The sequence below is a fragment of the Neopelma chrysocephalum genome, unplaced genomic scaffold (genome assembly GCF_003984885.1).
Source record: "Neopelma chrysocephalum unplaced genomic scaffold, ASM398488v2 Primary Assembly neopelma1_25, whole genome shotgun sequence".
Taxonomy (NCBI): Eukaryota; Metazoa; Chordata; class Aves; order Passeriformes; family Pipridae; genus Neopelma; species Neopelma chrysocephalum.
In genome coordinates this window covers 47,134,622-47,153,269 of record NW_020897694.1, presented here as the reverse complement: position 1 = coordinate 47,153,269, position 18,648 = coordinate 47,134,622, and the positions used below count along the sequence as shown (strand labels likewise).

At 38.3% G+C, this 18,648-nt stretch overlaps 1 protein-coding gene across 6 annotated transcripts in view; it reads left to right on the top strand.

Annotated features, from left to right (window-relative positions):
* The window catches only part of ARHGAP6 (Rho GTPase activating protein 6), a 327,498-nt gene that overhangs the window by 289,977 nt on the left and 18,873 nt on the right, over window positions 1-18,648 (top strand). For all 6 annotated transcript variants that reach the window (XM_027675160.1, XM_027675164.1, XM_027675161.1 and 3 more), the window contains exons 4-8: window positions 1,966-2,222; window positions 7,105-7,300; window positions 10,678-10,733; window positions 14,600-14,750; window positions 15,969-16,117. In XM_027675160.1, coding sequence (XP_027530961.1) covers window positions 1,966-2,222; window positions 7,105-7,300; window positions 10,678-10,733; window positions 14,600-14,750; window positions 15,969-16,117 — 809 coding nt within the window. The remainder of the gene's footprint in view (window positions 1-1,965; window positions 2,223-7,104; window positions 7,301-10,677; window positions 10,734-14,599; window positions 14,751-15,968; window positions 16,118-18,648) is intronic.

The following is an 18,648-nucleotide window of genomic DNA, read 5'->3' as shown; positions in this document are numbered from 1 at the left end:
ATGGCACCGGCATGGGCATCACATGAGCTAAATATTGCTGTCCTCTCCCAATTTGAAGCACAAGTGGCTCTGACCCAAACCAGAGAAATATTTTGTGTTCAGGTTTTCATTTGGCTCAGTGGCTTTTCTCAGGAAATGTTGTGGAAGGACACATAAAAAGGGGTGCTGGGAGTATAACAAAACGCACACAATTAGACAGCTAAGAGGGGAGACATGTTACATATGTGTGTTTCAAATTTGTCATCTTAAATATTCACTGGGCAGATAATTCAGAACAGTAATTTAATACTAGTACTCTCAAAATTTTTCAGACACACTCTGCTGGGTACAGGAGGGACTCCTGGAACCTGACAGTCCTCGCGTTGCTTGATATCCGTGTGATGATGTTCTTTCTTTTCCTAAATTAAATACAGATGGTTCTGGATGTCATTATACTCACAGGTCACCTCCAGACTTGCTTGATATATGAGGCTCTGCTTCCTGATTTGGTTTTGTCTGGCCACCAAAGTTAGTTGGTTTTTTAACATTGCATACTTCTAAAGAGCAGGAATGTTTCTCACTGAATCAGAACAACAGGCTCTTGTTTCTTTAGTGTGATAAACTAGTAGTGAACTCAGACAAGATTCAGAAAATAACCTCTTCTTTTCAATACCTTACTATAACCTTAATGATATTGCAAATCTGTATAAAATTTGAAAATATCATCAAAGGCATAGTCAGACTTAAAATTCCAGGAGGAATTTTGACCTTTAATTATTTGCTTGATTGTGGCAAAAGAGAAGCAGAGCATATAAGAATTTTTCTGTTTGTGGTTTTTTTTGGTTTTGGGTTTTTTATGTTATTTGGGGTTTTTTTTATGATTCCTTTTTTTCATACTTAAAAAAAGGTTTTGATCTCTGCTGCTTTATTTATTCCTTATACAAGCAGTTCTGAAGCTGGAACCTACTAGAAGTTGCACCCATTTTCATTAGGATGAATAGCATCAATAGCTATTTTTTTTCATTCCGTTTGAGCACAAACCAGTTCTAGTTGGAAGTCTGTCCCAATGGTTTTGGTTCTGCTAATGTCAGATAGGTCTGATTTGAAACTTAGTGATGAGCTTTTTATTGTTAGTTTTTGGCTGATTCAGTGTAAAACATTTTTCTATTTTGTAAAATATTTAAGCATTTTAGAGACCTGAAGTATATGCTAGTTTTGTACATTACAGTTATATTGATGTGGGATGGGATTATGTCTTTTTGTTAATTGAGAGAAACATTTGTTCTCCTGTATTTCTATACATCCATGTATATTTTTGTACTGTTACAAAGGACCTTTATACTGATACACCACTATTAAACAGGGTTAGTCTTATCAGTATTTAAAACAGTATAGTTCTTGTGTATATTTAAAACTATGTCCTTGAAGGGTTAGTCTGAATAGTGAATGTACTTACAAGCTCTCTGTACAGGTAGATGCATACTCTCCTGAACTGTAATGAAACTCCTGCACGTACTGGTACCCCTTGACTCTGGTGCCCTACAACACTTATGAGAAAGAAGCCTGGTGAAGGGCTCTGAAAAAGAGAGGGAGTTATGGCACAGTCCAGCTACGCTCCCCAGTCTCAGGAAGAGGTTACCAGAGTTTCTGATGCCCCTCTGCACCATCTAGACGTAACCAGAAGTGCCCAACTTCACTCCCTTTCAGTGGAAGTGAAGATCTTAATTACTTCTGCTCCCAAGTGATTTTCCAAGATTCTGTGTGGTGTATCTTTCATGATTCAACTAGAGACAGGATTCAGATACCATGGGCTACAATTACCTGGCACTGTTATTATTATGCAGTCTAGTACTTCATTGGACTTACTATATATTTAAAGGGACTTCAGATTATTTTTCTTTTTAACAGCTTAACCGTTAATTCTTTTTGTACTAAATAAATAGCAGATGTTTGGTAAATATTAGGGTTTTGTTGTTATTGTTGCAGAATTTATTCCCCAGGCTTTTGGAATGCCTTTGTCCCAAGTGATTGCTAATGACCGGGCCTACAAGCTCAAGCAAGACTCTCAGAGAGAAGAGCAAAAAGATGTTTCAGATTTTGTGGCCTTTCTTTTGCCATTTGGAACTAAAAGACAGAACAAAGAACTTTCAAGCAGTAACTCATCTCTTAGCTCAACCTCAGAAACACCAAATGAATCCACTTCTCCTAACACACCTGAGCCAGCACCACGAACAAGGAGGCGTGTAAGTAGACCCATCACAAGGGGATGCATGACAGTAGGTCCAGAGGGTCTAGCTGGACCAGGAAAAAACCTGTTGTGTCTATGAATTGTGGAATACCTCTTTTGTTGCGTTTCAAATAGTGGGAATTTTTTTATTGTGGAAGTCAACCTGGCCAACACCAGAAGACTCTTAACTGTAGTGGGAATCTTCTTTCTGTGATGCTGGTGGGAGAATATTTTATAGATTGTCTAAGTTTGTTACAGATCACAAAGTGGTAGAGAGATTATCTAGAAATCTTCCTGTTTACTCCCTTTATCAACCTCCTTCTATCTAAGTATTTTAGATTTAACAAATTCCATCTGTCTTCAACCAAGAAGACTAGAGAAGACTAAACCTATGTGATTGATATTTATAGATACAGTTCTGTTAAACTAGCTCTACAAACTTGGTAATAAGTCTTAAGTATTAATCCCTATCCTAATATTAATAAAAATCCTCATGTTCTAATTCTGATCCTGTCCTTAGTGGTAAGTAAGAAGTTGTCAGAGTAGATTTGTACCAGGCTCTTTGAAGGATGTTTCTGCATACAGCCTATGAAGATGCCTTTGGCAGCAGAACACAGTGTGGTGGTTTTGGGCAGAATGTTAATCTACATGTAAGATAGGTACCTAGTTGACCATTTGTTAGCATGATTCTGTTCCTTGTAAGTAAATTTTACTCTCTGAACTTTACAGTAGTACAGTAACAGCAGTAAATCTTTTTCCTTTGCTACCATGGAATGGAGGTTCTAACATTTACTGCTTTTTGATTTCATTTGCAATGGAGAGAGGGAAAAAAAGCATAATAAAATACTTTAAATTAAACCCCTTTTAAGAAATCTAAGCAAGAATTTGGGGTATAAGAACAGACTCTGGAAAATAAAATAGGTTCTTAGGAACCTCACCTTCTTTCATCGTTAGGATAAAACCTGATTCAGGGAAATGCTATGTAGGGCTCTTCAGAGTATTAAGAGGGATAGAACTGGAGTAAATTGCAAATTAAGAGAGGACAGAAGACAGATCATGAGGCTCTTTGTTCACTCTAGCTGCCAGCTGAAGCTATATTCTGTCTGCAAATAGCTGAAAGCATGATGTTCGCACTCTAATATACGCATTAATGTACATCTCTTGATCTGTGCAAACCATATGAACAGGCAGTTGTGCTCACACAAAAGCACAAAGCACATTTGAAATAAGTGTAAAGGGAAACCCATGAACTTCTTTCAGAATTTGGCATAGTCAGTGAAGAAAAATAGAAGTTCACTGTATACACCCATTGGCTTCAGAACCTGAGGCAAAAATAATTCATATGTCCAGATATGGGTCTTCTGCTGTTCTTTTCAAGTGTGATAGGATCTCTGGCATGCATTTGACCAGCCAGGAAGCAGAAGGAACGTGATCCTTTGGTACATCTAAAGGATAGAGCTCCATCAGGACCAAGTTCCTAGAAGCAAAGGGAGAGTTTTGGGTTTTTTTGTTTGGTTTTGGGGTTTTTTTTGGTGGGGGGCTTTGTTTGTTTGTTTTTGCGTTTTTTTTTGTTTGTTAATACCAGGATTGCAGCTTTCAGAGTGTTGAAATGGAGCCTTTAGTCCATAGCCATGAGGATGCAGTAGCACATGGTTCACCTACAGAGAAGTAAGGTAGACTAAGGTGGGCAGTGTGACAGGAGGGAGCTGGCATTTTCTATTGGGAATGCAGGTAATGTACTTTGTGAATTGTCAATTATTTAACATTAATATCAACTCATGTGCCATATCTTGCCTGTCTTTAGCCTTTAGAATTCTGCTTATCAGTGTACTTACTCCTCTCTCTTGAGGTTTTTTTAGGGGATGGTAAGGAAACCTGCGCTTACCTTTTATCTCTTGAGCGCTATTGCACTGTTTATTTTCAAGTGTAGGAAGACAAATGCTTACAAAAAAATTAAAAAATTATTCCTTAGTACATGCAACTGTTACAACTGGTTTATCACACAAATGCTGCACAGACACCTGGAGTGCAGTCCTCTCAAACTTAAATGGGAGGGATTGCTTATCAGTGTACCATTCACTTCTTTGCTACTGTGTCATTCACTTTGTGTGTTCCAGTGAGTCTTCAAACACTCAGCTGAGACTTTCAATAAGAGATATAAAGTAAAGCTGGCTGCAGAGCTCGTGGTATGAGTGCTGTGGTTCTGTCTTCTCCAAGAGCTTGACAGAAATCACTGTTGCTGCATTTTCTGTGTATGATTTTTGCCCAGCGGTTGGAAGTTCAGGCCCTGGTTATCATCAAAGCACTTTCTGTGTGCCTGTTATAGAGAATTCTGACTCTCTGTTAATACTTTATAATACAACCAGAATTTATTTAAGTATCAGGAGTTCAGTCATACTGCTTTACTACTGAAATAGCGTAATGTATGAAATTGAAATGGATCCCATGCATACTCTCTAATATTGCTCATCTTTTCAAAGAGAAAAACCTTCTAAAACCCTAAAAAAGTAAAATGGTAAAGAAAAGCTTCATCTGACCTTCATTCCACACCTATTCCTCTGGCCTTGATTTTCTTTTTGCTCTTTCCATCTTCTCTTTAAATTTCACTTTCCTCTGTGTTTCTGTGTGTTTAGCTTAAGACTTGCCCAGCTTATTTGGATTTTGAGCTTGTCATGGGGGAACAGGGACTGGTATCCATTATGTACACAGGTAATGCCTAGCAGATGGAACTTGTTTTTCTTCAGTTGCTGGGCACTGCAGTCCAAGTATCACTGTGTATGTGTTACTAGTCCTGGAGTAGTGGGCAGCAGTGAGCACAGTCTCCTCCTCCGTTGTTCCTCAGCTGTCCTATAGATCTGTCTGAGCCCGAATTAACAGGTCTAGCTGAGTTTGAGCTGGATCCATGGAATATGTTGGTAGTGTTTTCCTGTACACTTTGAAGTTTAAAATCAGAGCTAGCCTGGACTTGGTATTGCCAAGCAGTGCTGTACTTCAGTCACTGAACTTAAGGTCACCCTTCTTAAAGCTAACTCCAGTTAATCCACAAGTTTGATAAAATGCCCAAGGACAATGGTGAACTGACTGTATTTACATCTATTTTAGGGATCTGAATCCGACTTAAGTGACTCTGATAATAATGATTCATGAGATGAGGATGCTTTGCAGACAGGAGAGGACCAGTTAAGGCAGGGTATAAAGGAGGGCATGTGTCGTATAGGATCTGCTTGGGAGCTGCAGCGGTGAGGGCAGTGTTAGGATTTTCAGTGTCAATCAATTAACTTGATGTCTGGAATGCCAAACTATTAAAAACAAAATCAAAAAATCGTTCAGTTGGAATTTTACACACATGGATCCTAGCCAGAGTTTCTTGTTTGTTTTCGGGGTTTTGTTTGCTTGTTTGTTTGTTTTTGTTTCCATTTGGCAGGAAATGGTAAAGGGAATCAAGCATATGTACTTTTGAGAGATATCAGAAATAAAGGTCAAAAGTTGCATTCTAAAGGGTCTAGTAATTGTATATAGAACAGTGGGTAAAAAAAAAAAATAAAGACTTCACTGCGCTTTATTTATCCGTCTTCCATGAGTTATAAGAAACATAACTATACCTGGTAAGTTAAATGCTTTTTTTGAAAAGACATTACAAACTAGAAATTTTTAATGAATTTGAAATCTCATTGGACTTTTTATGAGTTGGAAATATTTGTAAAGTTCGGTTGGCTGGGCTGATGGAAGAAAATACTTCTAGAGCTTGAAATTCCCTTTCAGGTTGCTGTAATGTTCTCGTATAATACACGTTGAGATCTAACTAGCAGTCTATAAAATACCTGTTATCAGAACAGTGTGCTTTTAAGAAACTATAGTTGTCAGCAAAGTTTTGAGTAGGAATTTACATTTTCTTCTTTACATGACGCACTGGATCCCTGTACAGTACTTTTTACGTTACCGTAAAATTTGTGCTGTGTTTTGGAAAGAAATAAAAAACTTTACAACATATTTTTAATAGGAATAAACCCCCAAAATTTTCTTTTTGTTTTACTATTGTTTGTAAGCTTGTATGTCCTCTCAAATGTTTCTGCCTGATAAGTTTAATAACAGTTGAGGAAATTGGTAATTTTGAAGTGACAGTAATCTTGTGGTTTGAAAAAAAAACCACTTGTTTTTCAGGTGTAAACATTGAAACATGCCATAAACCTCCTGCTGCTTGTACTGCTTTTTCCTTTACAGACTGCTTGAACTTCTGTGCCTTGCTGTAATCCAAACATAGCTTTCAAAGCTTTCATTGGAATTTTAATGATTTTGAAATATGAAGATGCATGAAGTAGAATTATGTAAAGAATATTACCCCTCTGCTTCTCTGGTGTGTCTTTGTTCTGTGATAATGTGGGATTAATTCAAACTCCACAGCTGTATGTATTTGTGATATTAACTCTTGACTGTATATAGTGTATAGTTTTAAAGATGTTTGCATGAGTTTCACTGATACAATGGTCCAAGCTACAGAAGAAGTAGGGAATCAGGTTTAAAAATGTGTATTTGTCTCCATGCACATAAATATGGTACTGCTGATGTACACACACAGACCATGATTCACCCTTGTCCTGCAGTATGTGCAGGTTTATAACAGTAAAAAGATGTGGCGAATGAGTGGAAAGCATTTAGGTTTTCCAATATCTTAATTTGTATTTCTTGTAATATGTTAAGAATAGCATTGGTACCATTGTGATTTTCCCATCCATTACACTGGTATTATAACTTCATTAATTTATAAAAACTTTGTAGCAAATTACGTTTTCATATTAGTTTGTTTAAAATGCAGGTAGGCAAATTCTTTGTTAGATGAGGTCCTATGACGTTTATATTTCTCCAGCCATACTGATTATTCATGTGTGTGTATTTTACAGGGTGCGATGTCTGTGGACTCTATTACAGATCTTGATGACAATCAGTCACGATTGTTGGAGGCTCTACAGCTGTCTTTGCCAGCAGAAGCCCAGAGCAAGAAAGAAAAGGCAAGAGATAAGAAACTAAGCCTGAACCCTATTTACAGGCAGGTTCCCCGGCTTGTAGATAGTTGCTGCCAGCACTTGGAAAAGCATGGTAAGAATATTTTGTTTTCCCAGCAGGGGCAGATGTATTTTTACTATAATATAAATAAATGCACATTTTAAGAAGCAACTGTATGCTTCCAATTGCAAGGTCATCTTTGAAAGTTAGACACTTTCCCTCCTATTTTGCCTCTTGCTAAAGATAGTCTCGCTTACAGTATGAGACTTACTTGTCTCGTACTTAGATGATAAATTCCCTAACTAGGGCTCTGTGCTACAAGCATGGAAACTGGCCCATAGAGCGTGGGGATAGAGATTTTCTTGGAGGTCACTCATCTTGTATTGGAGTGCTCAGCTCTGCAGGAACGACTCTTCAAACCCCACAGGTTTACCTATATGTTGAGAATAAAAGTTTGAAATGTGCCAGTCAGTCTGGAGTCATTCTTCACAACCAGTGGATCTTATGGTGTGAGAGCTAAATGAACTGTTTATACTACAGTGCAAGACTTCTGGTATTTGAAGATAGAGGCTCAGGAAAAGAAAAAATCCCATGCTAAATATATATTAAGCTTCGAGAAGCTTTTTCCTGTTCACTACAAGGCTTGAAGACTGACTACTTAGTTTGTCTCTGACTTGATTCCTCCTGACCAGCCTAAGGCTCAGGCCTGCTCTCTCCAAAGGGAGTTACAGACTCCTGCCAATATTCTTCTCATGTCTTCATGATTGTCCAGACAGGAACCTCCCACAGCTTTATGTAATGCAGAAACAATAGTCAATCAGGGTATCTGTTCAGCATCTCTGCCGAAGTATCTTAGTCTTGTAAAGTTTTTTAAGGAGAATTGAAATAACTTGGCTGCAGCAAGAAGAGTTATCACATGGTCAGATAATAAACAAACCATAAAATAATGGTGACTGCAACACCAAATGATGCATTTGATGCCTAATTTCACCAGAAAGAAATAATTTACTGACTCTGAATGAAAGGCTTTTGCAGATGAGGGGCTGCAATTTAAACAACAATGCTGAGCTTTTGCAATTCATAATTGAAAACTATGTTGCTTACAAATGTATCAAGAAACACTGCAAAAGATAGTCACTGTTAGTCTTTTATAGAGATTAGATACCATGGCTGACAAATAAGTATTGGATGATTAAGGTTGAGATGAATGACTTCCATCCTTTTAAGCAAGGATAGCTGAGTTTGGAGAACAGAAAAGTATCTGAGTCAGCCAAAAAAGCCATCCAGCTGAGTATCATTTGGATACTGTGATTTTATGTCACTTGATCGTCTGTGATAATTTTTTTGATCCCCTTAACCCACTGTCATAACAAAGATTCTTTTCTGTACAACACTCTTTACTAAAATATTTGCTTTACATGGAAGTTTTCTCTTAAAGGAAATTTATGATGAATTATTGTTCATTGTCTAAGAGTGCACTATAGTACCCCACAACACAATAATATGATATAATTTGGGGTAAATAGTGATGTTCTTCATTTTTCATTTTAATCTGCTGTCCACAAGACAGTCATTGGGACTGAACGACTTAAAGAAATTTAAAGATTGCAAAAGATGGACATGACTGTTTGCTTACTGGGGTCATAGAGGACTTCCAGTTTTAGCAAGAATCCTATAGCAACATCATTCAAGGCTATATGATGGACCAAGTTTCTGATTCTGAAAATACTTAGTAAGCCTAAAGCCTTTAGGCTGATTTTTCAGCAACAAATCATCAGCATTTTCTGATAAATGCTTTAAATGATAACTTTGAACATTATATGACAAAAAATGGTTATGTTTTTAGCCATAAAAGCTCCTGTCCTTGTTCACCTTACCTGTCTTTCCTGGCATCATGTCTCAGAGATGTAAAGCTTGACTCCCTGTAGGAGTCAAGTGTGGAACAAATACTGTATGTCTGTGCAGGGACTGATAACCAACCTGTGTGTTTTGCCCAATGTGTGTATCTCCATCTCAGATGATTCCCTGCTAATGTCCCTAGGTTTACTAAATGGTATTCCGTCAGTGTAATATTCTGTTAATCAAAGACAGAAGATCTGAAGTGACGTGTCATGTTGAGACTAAAATTTCTCTGAATTTCTCTGATGAAAATCTGCAACTTCAAACACCATTGCGAAGTGACACATCCCTTCGTTACAAGTGTAGCTTATAGATAATTTCGTCCTTTTTGCAAAAATGTAAATAATAATAATAATGACCAGTCTTCGCGAACGAAGATTTTTGGGAAAGGTCTTTTTACCTTTCCAGCCTGCGCAATGGATTTTTTTAGGTGAGACACAGCATGCGCTGAACTGAGCCCACCCTTTAATCCTAAGGTTCATCTGCCGGGGCCAAGCAAGCTTGGACAATGGCAGTGAGGTCCTCAGGACGTAGGTTTGTTTAGAGTGACCTTCTCATAGATGGATGGCCTCACAGGGCTAACGAGCTCCATCTGCCCGGGGGACTGGGATTCGAACCTGGGTCGCAGCGGTGAGAGTCCTGCATGCTAACCACTAGGCCACCAGGGGTCCCTTGCAAAAATGTACAACTCTGTAAAATTATATTAAGTGCACAGCTCCTTAAGGTTCTAAAATTTCCACTCATATTGCCATTGCTAAAGGCCATGTCACCTCTAGGGTAACATTTACTCTCAAATTTTTCTGGTCCTGTTAGTCTGCAAAGTATGCCCATTTGATAACCATGTTATTGTTTGTTTGATACTCTGGTGGTATCTACAGGGCTAGATGAAGGTTTGAACTAATTTCTTATGGAATAGCAGGTAACACCCATTTCTGAATCACTTTAAGTCTAAATGACACACTTCTTCACTTTGCTTCTTTATAGCTTTCCCTCTATATAAAAACTGTTCCTACCCTATAAACTGCCCACAACTCCCATGTAGAGTTCTTGCCTCTCATAGTCTGCCTGAGTGCCCTATTTATGTCTCTTTGAAAGAAACTCAACTTTGTCTTGACAGGCACTATAGAGCCAGTGAGCCACTATAGAGCCCCAAACACCAGCTGCTTCCTGTATCCAAAGACACAGCTCAATGCTCACACATTTAGTTATTTTACAACCTGTTCCCTTGGATGACAGTCCTGGAAGTGCCACCTCCAAACCCTGAGCAGTGCCTCACTCTCTGCATACCTCTGTTCCTCATGCAGCAGCAGTGGCACTACCAAAATGGCATCACAAGAAATGTCACAGAAATACCATTTTGCAGATTAGGTGAGATCCTTAGAAACCACAGTGGATGGCTTCTTAATCACAACTGAGTCTTGACTCAGCCTGGTAAGTACAAGTTTGTAGAGAAGTATGTTACTAGGTTTTTTATTATTCTTTTAAGTACACATATAGTTCAGATTGCTTTGGTTGAATGCAATTTTCAGGAGAAAATTTAATGATAAAACAGTTCTATGATGTGCTTGCAGGTCTCCAGACAGTAGGAATATTCAGAGTTGGAAGCTCAAAAAAGAGAGTACGACAGGTGAGTGGATATGGATATGGTTTTCCTTCTACGATATGGTTTTCCTTCTACGATATGGTTTTCCTTTCAGCTACGATACAGGCCATTTCCAGTATCTTTTACATCTGGTGAAATCCTTGTCAGGTTCTCAGCAGGTTAACAATCTGTTATGTTTTGCTCTGCAAAAGTATCACAGGGTTGGAGATCCAAACAGACCACAGTGATGAAATTTTCCAAAGGTTACACTGTAGGGAAAAAAAAAACTTGGCTGTTTGTTTCATCTCGGAAACAGCTGAAGCTCCCAAAGTAAACTCAAACTGTAAATCTTTTTTGGAAAACTCATGGTATGAGAAAACATGCAAGTACAGAACAATCTCTTTGGCCCTCAGATTGCTGCTCCTAAATATCACCTTTCTTTTACCCCGCTAAACTTGAAGGTCAGAGCGGGTCCTTCCAAGTCTTAATTTCAGCCAAATGATGAAAAATCAAAGGTGGTGTACAATTAGGTTGCAGAGACAAAGTCAGAAGTGGGTGTTACCTCACCTCTAGATATTGCATTGTTATTCCCAGAAGTTGGGAATACATGTTGAGTTAGAGCAGTAAGAAATAGTGATTAATGTTTGTGTGACGTTTAAGGAAGGGATAAAAAGTTACAGAAAAATACCCCTTCCAGGAAGTATAAGACAAAATGCATCAAAGAGAAAAAAAAGCAAAAGAAAACTTGACTGCATCTGATCCCAGAAGTACTTTGTTGCAAAAACAGTGTAATGTTTTGTCACTCTGTCAAGTTACCTTGAGTAGCTAAACTGAATTGATTTTGGCTGGTAGGACAGTATAGCCTACTGATTTGTAGCTTATTCTCTAGCAGTTTCTGTTGTTGAGTGGCTGGTGTAACACCAAGCTAAAGACATTCATGGTCTGCAGAGGCAGTTGTTAGGTCAACACTGAACTAGATAAAGTATGGAAGTTGCCTTGCAAGCTTTAATGTCAAAACATATATTATCATTTAGGGGTGAGTACAATTGCATCATACTTCTGGAAGCAGAGAGCTTCTATCATTTACTTGTGAACTAAACTTTACTTTGAACATCAATGACTTTCACCAATTTTTCTTGTGTTTTCAAAAGGTGAGGAAATAAAAAGATTTGGGTATCTATGTGTTCTATTACACTGACTAATTTGTTGAACTACATAAACTGATAATAATAATGGCCAGTCTTCGCGAACGAAGATTTGGGGAAAGGTCTTTTACCTTTCCAGCCTGCGCAATGGATTTTTTAGGTGAGACACAGCCTGCGCTGAACTGAGCCCACCCTTTAATCCTAAGGTTCATCTGCCGGGGCCAAGCAAGCTTGGACAATGGCAGTGAGGTCCTCAGGACGTAGGTTTGTTTAGAGTGACCTTCTCATAGATGGATGGCCTCACAGGGCTAACGAGCTACCATCTGCCCGGGGGACTTGGGATTTGAACCCGTGGTCGCAGCAGTGAGAGTCCTGCATGCTAACCACTAGGCCACCAGGGGTCCCCCCATAAACTGATATATTTCATTAAACAGCAAGGAAGCATCAGCTTGACCCTTGCAGTTACAATAATAAATGCTGTCAACATGAACACATGGGAAAGTCTGGATTCAATTAAAATTCCACTCATTTTCTGAACCATGGAAAGCCAAACCCAGGACTCAGATTTTGGTGTGCTTTTGCAGCTGTTCATTAGTTTTCCTTGTCTAGAAAGTAAGCATATTTTTGTTTTCCTTCCTTTCCCAGTTAGAAAATATAATGTTTACACTGTAGTTTGTTGCAATAAATACATAAGGAAGAGAAAATCTAGAACAAGTGGACCTATTACAAACCTCCTTCACATTCAGTGGGGTATAGAACAAAGGTTTCTGAGCTTGTGTTGGCTCAAGGTGGTAGGTCTGGCACATTGGGATGTCAGGTACCATGTTGTGCCCAGAAACGATACAGATGCTTGAGCAGAGTGTTCTTGCCAAGATTAGGGTGGGCAGCCCTCGATGCTGGGCCTGATGACTTAGTGGCAGCTTCAACCCTGAGGTTGAAGAGTGACATGGCTGGAGCTCTGCTTTCCCATCCCCTCTCCCAGCATGGATGTCCTCATCTCTCATATCATAAGCTCCAGTGGATGCTGTAGTTCAACATAAGTATCTTCCAGAAGTCTGAAAGTATTCCCTCTGAGTGGAGTCTGAAAGACCTAAAGTTTAAACTGAAAAATACACATTTTTAACAGCCATGGTACCTGGGCCTGAAATGTGACCGTGTCCACCAAAGCTTATCTGATATTGTGCTACGTAGGACATCTCTATAGGCCTCATTAGATATCAGAAATGCCATATTCAAGGCTGTAACAGCAGTTTATGATTTAGACAGCTATTTGGGAAGTCTGAGTTCCTGATGCAGTGCTAATCTGTTTCCTCAGCTGCTTTTGGGCAGTAAGGGCAGAAGCAATCTTCTGGATTGAGGTAATTCATGGTGCTCCATGGAGATGTTCTGCATTTGCCACCAGTCTGGAGAGTAGAATTGAGCCAGGAATGAAGTCCTCAAGTTGGCATTGAAAAATCTTTGACCACAAATCAGCAGAGGGAAGCATAATACTAGATAAAGAACATATTCTGGTCTTAGGAGCATAATTATTCATTATTAGTAATGACTGGTATAAATAATGTTAAAAGTAATCCTAATAAATTAGATTGGAGGCTGTGGTTTTCAGACAATACCTTTCACAGCCATTATGAAAGACAATTTCAACTGAAAACATAGGATTTTCATGCTGTACACACTCAAGATAGATTTGCACGTGGTCAGGATTTGCCACAAATTATCACGGACACATAGTTTGCTTGTGACTTAGCTTCTTTCCTCTTTTTGGTACGTCTGTAATATTCCTGGTAAAGAAATCTGATACCTCAAATTTCCTTTTTTAGTAAGATTTAACTGTAATTACTCTCTGGGAAGATAGATTGTGATACCTCATCATGTTAGCAAAGATATTACTTTTCTCTAGGAAATAGTTTTAAAGCATCTTGACTCTTTTCAAAATGAAAAGAGAGTAAAAGGTGGAGCTGTCAACCTGAGGAAAGTATTCTGCTCTTGGTGCTGGGAAATCTCCCCAGAAGGGCAGGCTTTTATCTCTTCATAAGGTATCTTGGATGTGGGAGAGGAATTTCTTCTGCCTTTGGGAAGCATGATGCCTTTGAATTATACAGAATTTGTCTGAGCACCGTAGCTGGAAAAAAAGTAGCAATACCTTGTAATGGTATTAGCTTGTGATTGTTAACTCCGTAATGATGATCACTTAGTGAATATAACTAAATTAAAAGGCAGAACGAGGTGTATGTGGACAAATGCTGTGCAGTTTGAGTAAACCTGTCTGCTTGCTGCTATCCTTACATAGAGTCTTAAATCACAAGAGAAATGTGACTTTGGTGGATATTAACATTATCTTATTGTTAGTGTTTTTGTACAAAATTGTAAATGTTATGAAATGGAATTTTAGTCTTTCTGGTTCTAGGGATAATGCAGTAAGGTGGTATAAGAAAGCCTTTCTTTCAATTTTCCTTATTCTCCCAGGTTTCTGCCTTTGATATGAATTTCTGCAAAAATTATACTTGAGCACATTTTTTCATGTAAGAGTGTCATATATTAGCTGGAAAGAAAAAACTGTATTTTATTACGGTCTGGTACAAACCTTAAGTCATGTATCATGAAATAAGCAACAATTAGACATGAATTATATCTTTGACCTTACCAAAAACTAGTCATGCCCAAGCTTGAAAGTGAAAATGAGTAAATCTACTTCTTAAAAGATTTTCTATGTTGGGATGTATTAATTGGGACAGTAAGTGACTGTGGTTTTCTGTTCTTTTCCAGTTACGTGAAGAGTTTGACCGAGGCATAGATGTTGTATTAGATGAAGAGCACAGCATTCATGATGTTGCTGCTTTGTTAAAGGAATTTCTGCGTGACATGCCTGACCCGCTTCTCACCAGAGAACTTTATACACCTTTCATCAATACTCTCTGTGAGCTCTGCAGCATCTTTATTTACCAGTTTTGAAAAACTAACCTGATTGAATTCTTTTATCTCTACTAATCATCTTCTTTTATTCTGTGCATTTAAGGCTTTAGCCTTTATTTGCTCCAAATATTTGTATAATATATTATAAACAATATAGTATATTCTACTATACTATACTATACTATATATAATATACTATAGTGTATGTTATATATATAGTATTGTATATAATATAAATAATCTAGTACATCCTTTAGTATAAATTTACTGAGGTTTTTCCTTTGTTTTCATACTGTGTAAGTGTAATCCAGAAAACTAGAACAGCAACTATTTCACTTATTATACATATTTTTGCATTTGTATATAGGATGTGATTCATGTTATCTATTAAAATCTGACCCTGTCATTGGTTCAACAGTACCTGATCACAGACTCCAGTTTGAATCCCATTATATTAAAATATTTAGAGCTGTTCACTGACCAAAATTCCAGCCTAGCTTAAAAAATTCAAGTTTCTTCATAGCTAATGGTCCTCAAAGGTATTGTATTAAGTACAATGTGTTGCCTGAGTGCAGACTCTCACAGATTTAGGAAAAAGTAAAGTTGGACCCTTCAAGCTTCAGCTGCTGCCTGGTTTGTGTTCTTCAGAATCTTTCTAGCTCCCATGTCTGAGATCCTGCCTCTGTCTCATCTTACTGATGGCTACCTGGTGGCTTTACATGGTTCAAGTGATGGTGTTTGCAGAATATCCTTTATATCTCTAGTTGCTTTTCCAATCTCCCAGGACCTCTGTAAGATGCAAAATTTAAGAAAACTGATTAAAAATGGCTAAAACATAAACCTGACTGGGATGCTTGCCAGCTACTGTATATACCAGTAGCTGTACTTAAATGAATGGAGTAAATAGAAAAGGAAGCAGAATTTTGGAGTCCAGTTACAACAATGGAGTGTGCAACATGGATTTTGCTCTCTTATAGAATGAGAAAGGTTTCTATGAATTTGTGAGTGAAATGTTGATCAACCAAGGCAAAAATCTCATAATAGTAGTTGTTGCACTTTTGATATTTCCTTCGAGTTTTCTCTTTTTCTTCTGATGTTGTAAGGGAAATGATCCTTAAACAAAGCTATTCTTATGCCTTCCCTTGGGCTGGGAAGAGTCTATTTGTTCTTCTTTTAGGTTAGTTGGAGTGATTTTCTTAGAATATATTTTTTCCCCTCTTAGTATTAGAACCAGATGAACAGCTAAGCACCTTACAGCTTCTCATTTATCTTCTACCTCCTTGTAACTGCGATACCCTACACCGGCTGCTGCAGTTCCTCTCCACAGTGGCTGGCCATGCAGAAGACACCAGAGACAAAGATGGCCAAGAGGTAAGTCCTGGTCACTTGTGTCCTTTGACTTTGCTTAATTGACGGTCTGAAAAGAGATTTTTAAAACCTTGAAACATTCACAGTGGTGGCATACCCCTGAAAGATGGGAGACATTTAATCTACTTGCCTCCACTTTTGCCATTTGGTTGTTTACTATGTTCTTAGGGCTGTGAAAGTTTAATTTTTGTATGACTTAATCAGTAAAGCATTTACAACTTCCTTTGGGAGATTTGCAGCATAACCAACCTTGTTCTTAATGTTATCCATCTAGCCTTGTTTTATCCTATTATGTTCTATGGAAAAAGTACTTAGAAGAGGTCAGGCCTGCAAGAATATGCTTTTTCTTTTTTTTTTTTTTGTTCTCTGTTGTTACTTTCTTATATGACCTTTGGACACAGCAGTTCACTTCTTAGTTCCCTTAGCTTCCTTGTGTGCACTGGGTAGTGAAAAATAAAAAACAAAGGACAGGAACTTCAGCTTTATCCTTGCAACTGACAGACCTCATCACTAGTTGGAGTCAGGGTGTTCATCTTTGCCTATTTTCCTTCTGGCCTCCTTACTGTTGCAGTCTGGACCAAATTCAGTGGAGAGGTTGGTGTGCACTAACCCCACAGATACAAGAATACTTATAGCAGTGGGGCTGAGCTGCACTTCAGAGCTTCACACGTCTGCATCTGTGCCCGTTCACACTAGAGAAGACCTGCAAATCCAGGCTTCCCGTTTTTTACCAGGAAAAGACTTGGACTAGTAGACTGCTCTGCAAAAGGTGGCAACTGTTAACTTTGAATGGAATGGATACAGTCTGTCACTGCTTAACAAAACTGTACTGGTTTATCTGTGGGATGGACTTCTCTGTCCTCTGAACTGCAGCAGAATCTACTTCTGAGGTTACTTCTAAGACTCTTCTGAAACTCCTTAGAGAATTTTGTCTTCCAGATGGAAAATCCTACTGATTTCGTCAAATTTGGACACCTTTTGGAGTTGTCTGGTTTTAACAATTGGTGCTTTGAGTCTAAGTTTTTCCTAATTTCTACCTCAAGTCCTAACTTACAGTGTGCATGTGACTTCTAGGCCTATTTCACTTTTAAATTCACTTTAAATAGTATTATTTTTGTTCTTAACAAGGAGTTGGTAAAAAACTACACCACTATGATGGAAAGCACTTAGAAAGAGCAGCCTATAACAGTTTTACTGTGCTTGAGAACATGTATAAGCCAACTAAGGTCATGGTCCCCTTGGTCCTGCAAAAAGTTCTTTGTTGGTTCAGGAATTTACCCAAGAGGATCTTATTGCAGGGCTAGGAGATCCTGTTTAAGAGAGTTGAGTTGGCCCAACAGTTGTATTAAAGGCATTTTCATTCCACTTAACAGTACATCAGCTCTGCCACAGGTATTTTGGCAAGGCAAATTTATGTAAGCTCTCTTGACAGTATTGTAAGCATCAGGAATATTATGTGCAACTGGATACCTTTTATAGATAATACAGTATTCTGCTCACAGTTATTTAAGCCATTTATGAATAATTAAAAAATTAAGTGAATAAAGGCATACAGGGCAAGAGAAAGTATTTTATCAGACTGTTTGCTATCACTGGAAGGAAAACAGCCAAGCCTTGGCACACAGGCCCTCTTCATGATTTCTTTCAAAAGCTCTTCTCTCACAAAGATGAAGATGGATGACTAACTGTATTAAAATTACTCACTCAGTTCATTTCAGTGGATATGTTTACAACATTTTTTAAGGGATGCCCTGAGGCTGCCCCTAAGAAAAGAGTCACTGTTTGTACAAACAGCCTGCACATGCAGATCCAGGCACAGCCAGAGGCTGCCCCTGGCACACTGGAGGCACCACGTGCCTCTGCATCCTTGGTGACTTGAAACTCAGACAGAGTTTAAAAAGCAGGTAACCCGAAAAACAGCTGGGTGCATGGTGGTGTGCAAATAAGGGAGTGTTCTGTTCTCACAGTCTTGCTGGGATGAGTCTCTGAACAAAGAGCCAACATGTTTGCTATGACTGCCCATCCACCTGCTTAGTGCAGATGTTTCTCCAACATTACACAGTGGTCTCACCAGTAAAAGGAAACACTCTTTTTTACTGTCAGCTCTGTGCTGTCTAATTGAGCTCTGTAAAAGATAAACGAGGTGCAGTCAGTGCACAATTGTAAGTTTAACTGGAGTATTCAGTAAATGATCAGCTACAAAAAAAATTTAAAAATACTGCTTTGAGAAGATCCATTTTGTATCACTCATTCCTTGAAATTCTATTACTGCCTCTTTTTGGTGCCTCTTCATGTCCTTTTGTAAAATTGTTAGTTCAAGTATAATTGAAACGAATGAAAAATAACTCTCATGAAATTTTATTTTTTTTTATAATCCTGCAAGAACTACTGGTTCAATGGCTGAAATTCACTTACAGTCTTAACTTCTGCATTCCAAGAGTAGCAACCAAGGGAAGACAGAGAGAAGAAGAACATGACCCCAGCTTTTTGCTCTGTTGAAAGAATAGAAGGGAAAAAAAGTAGTCTTATTACAA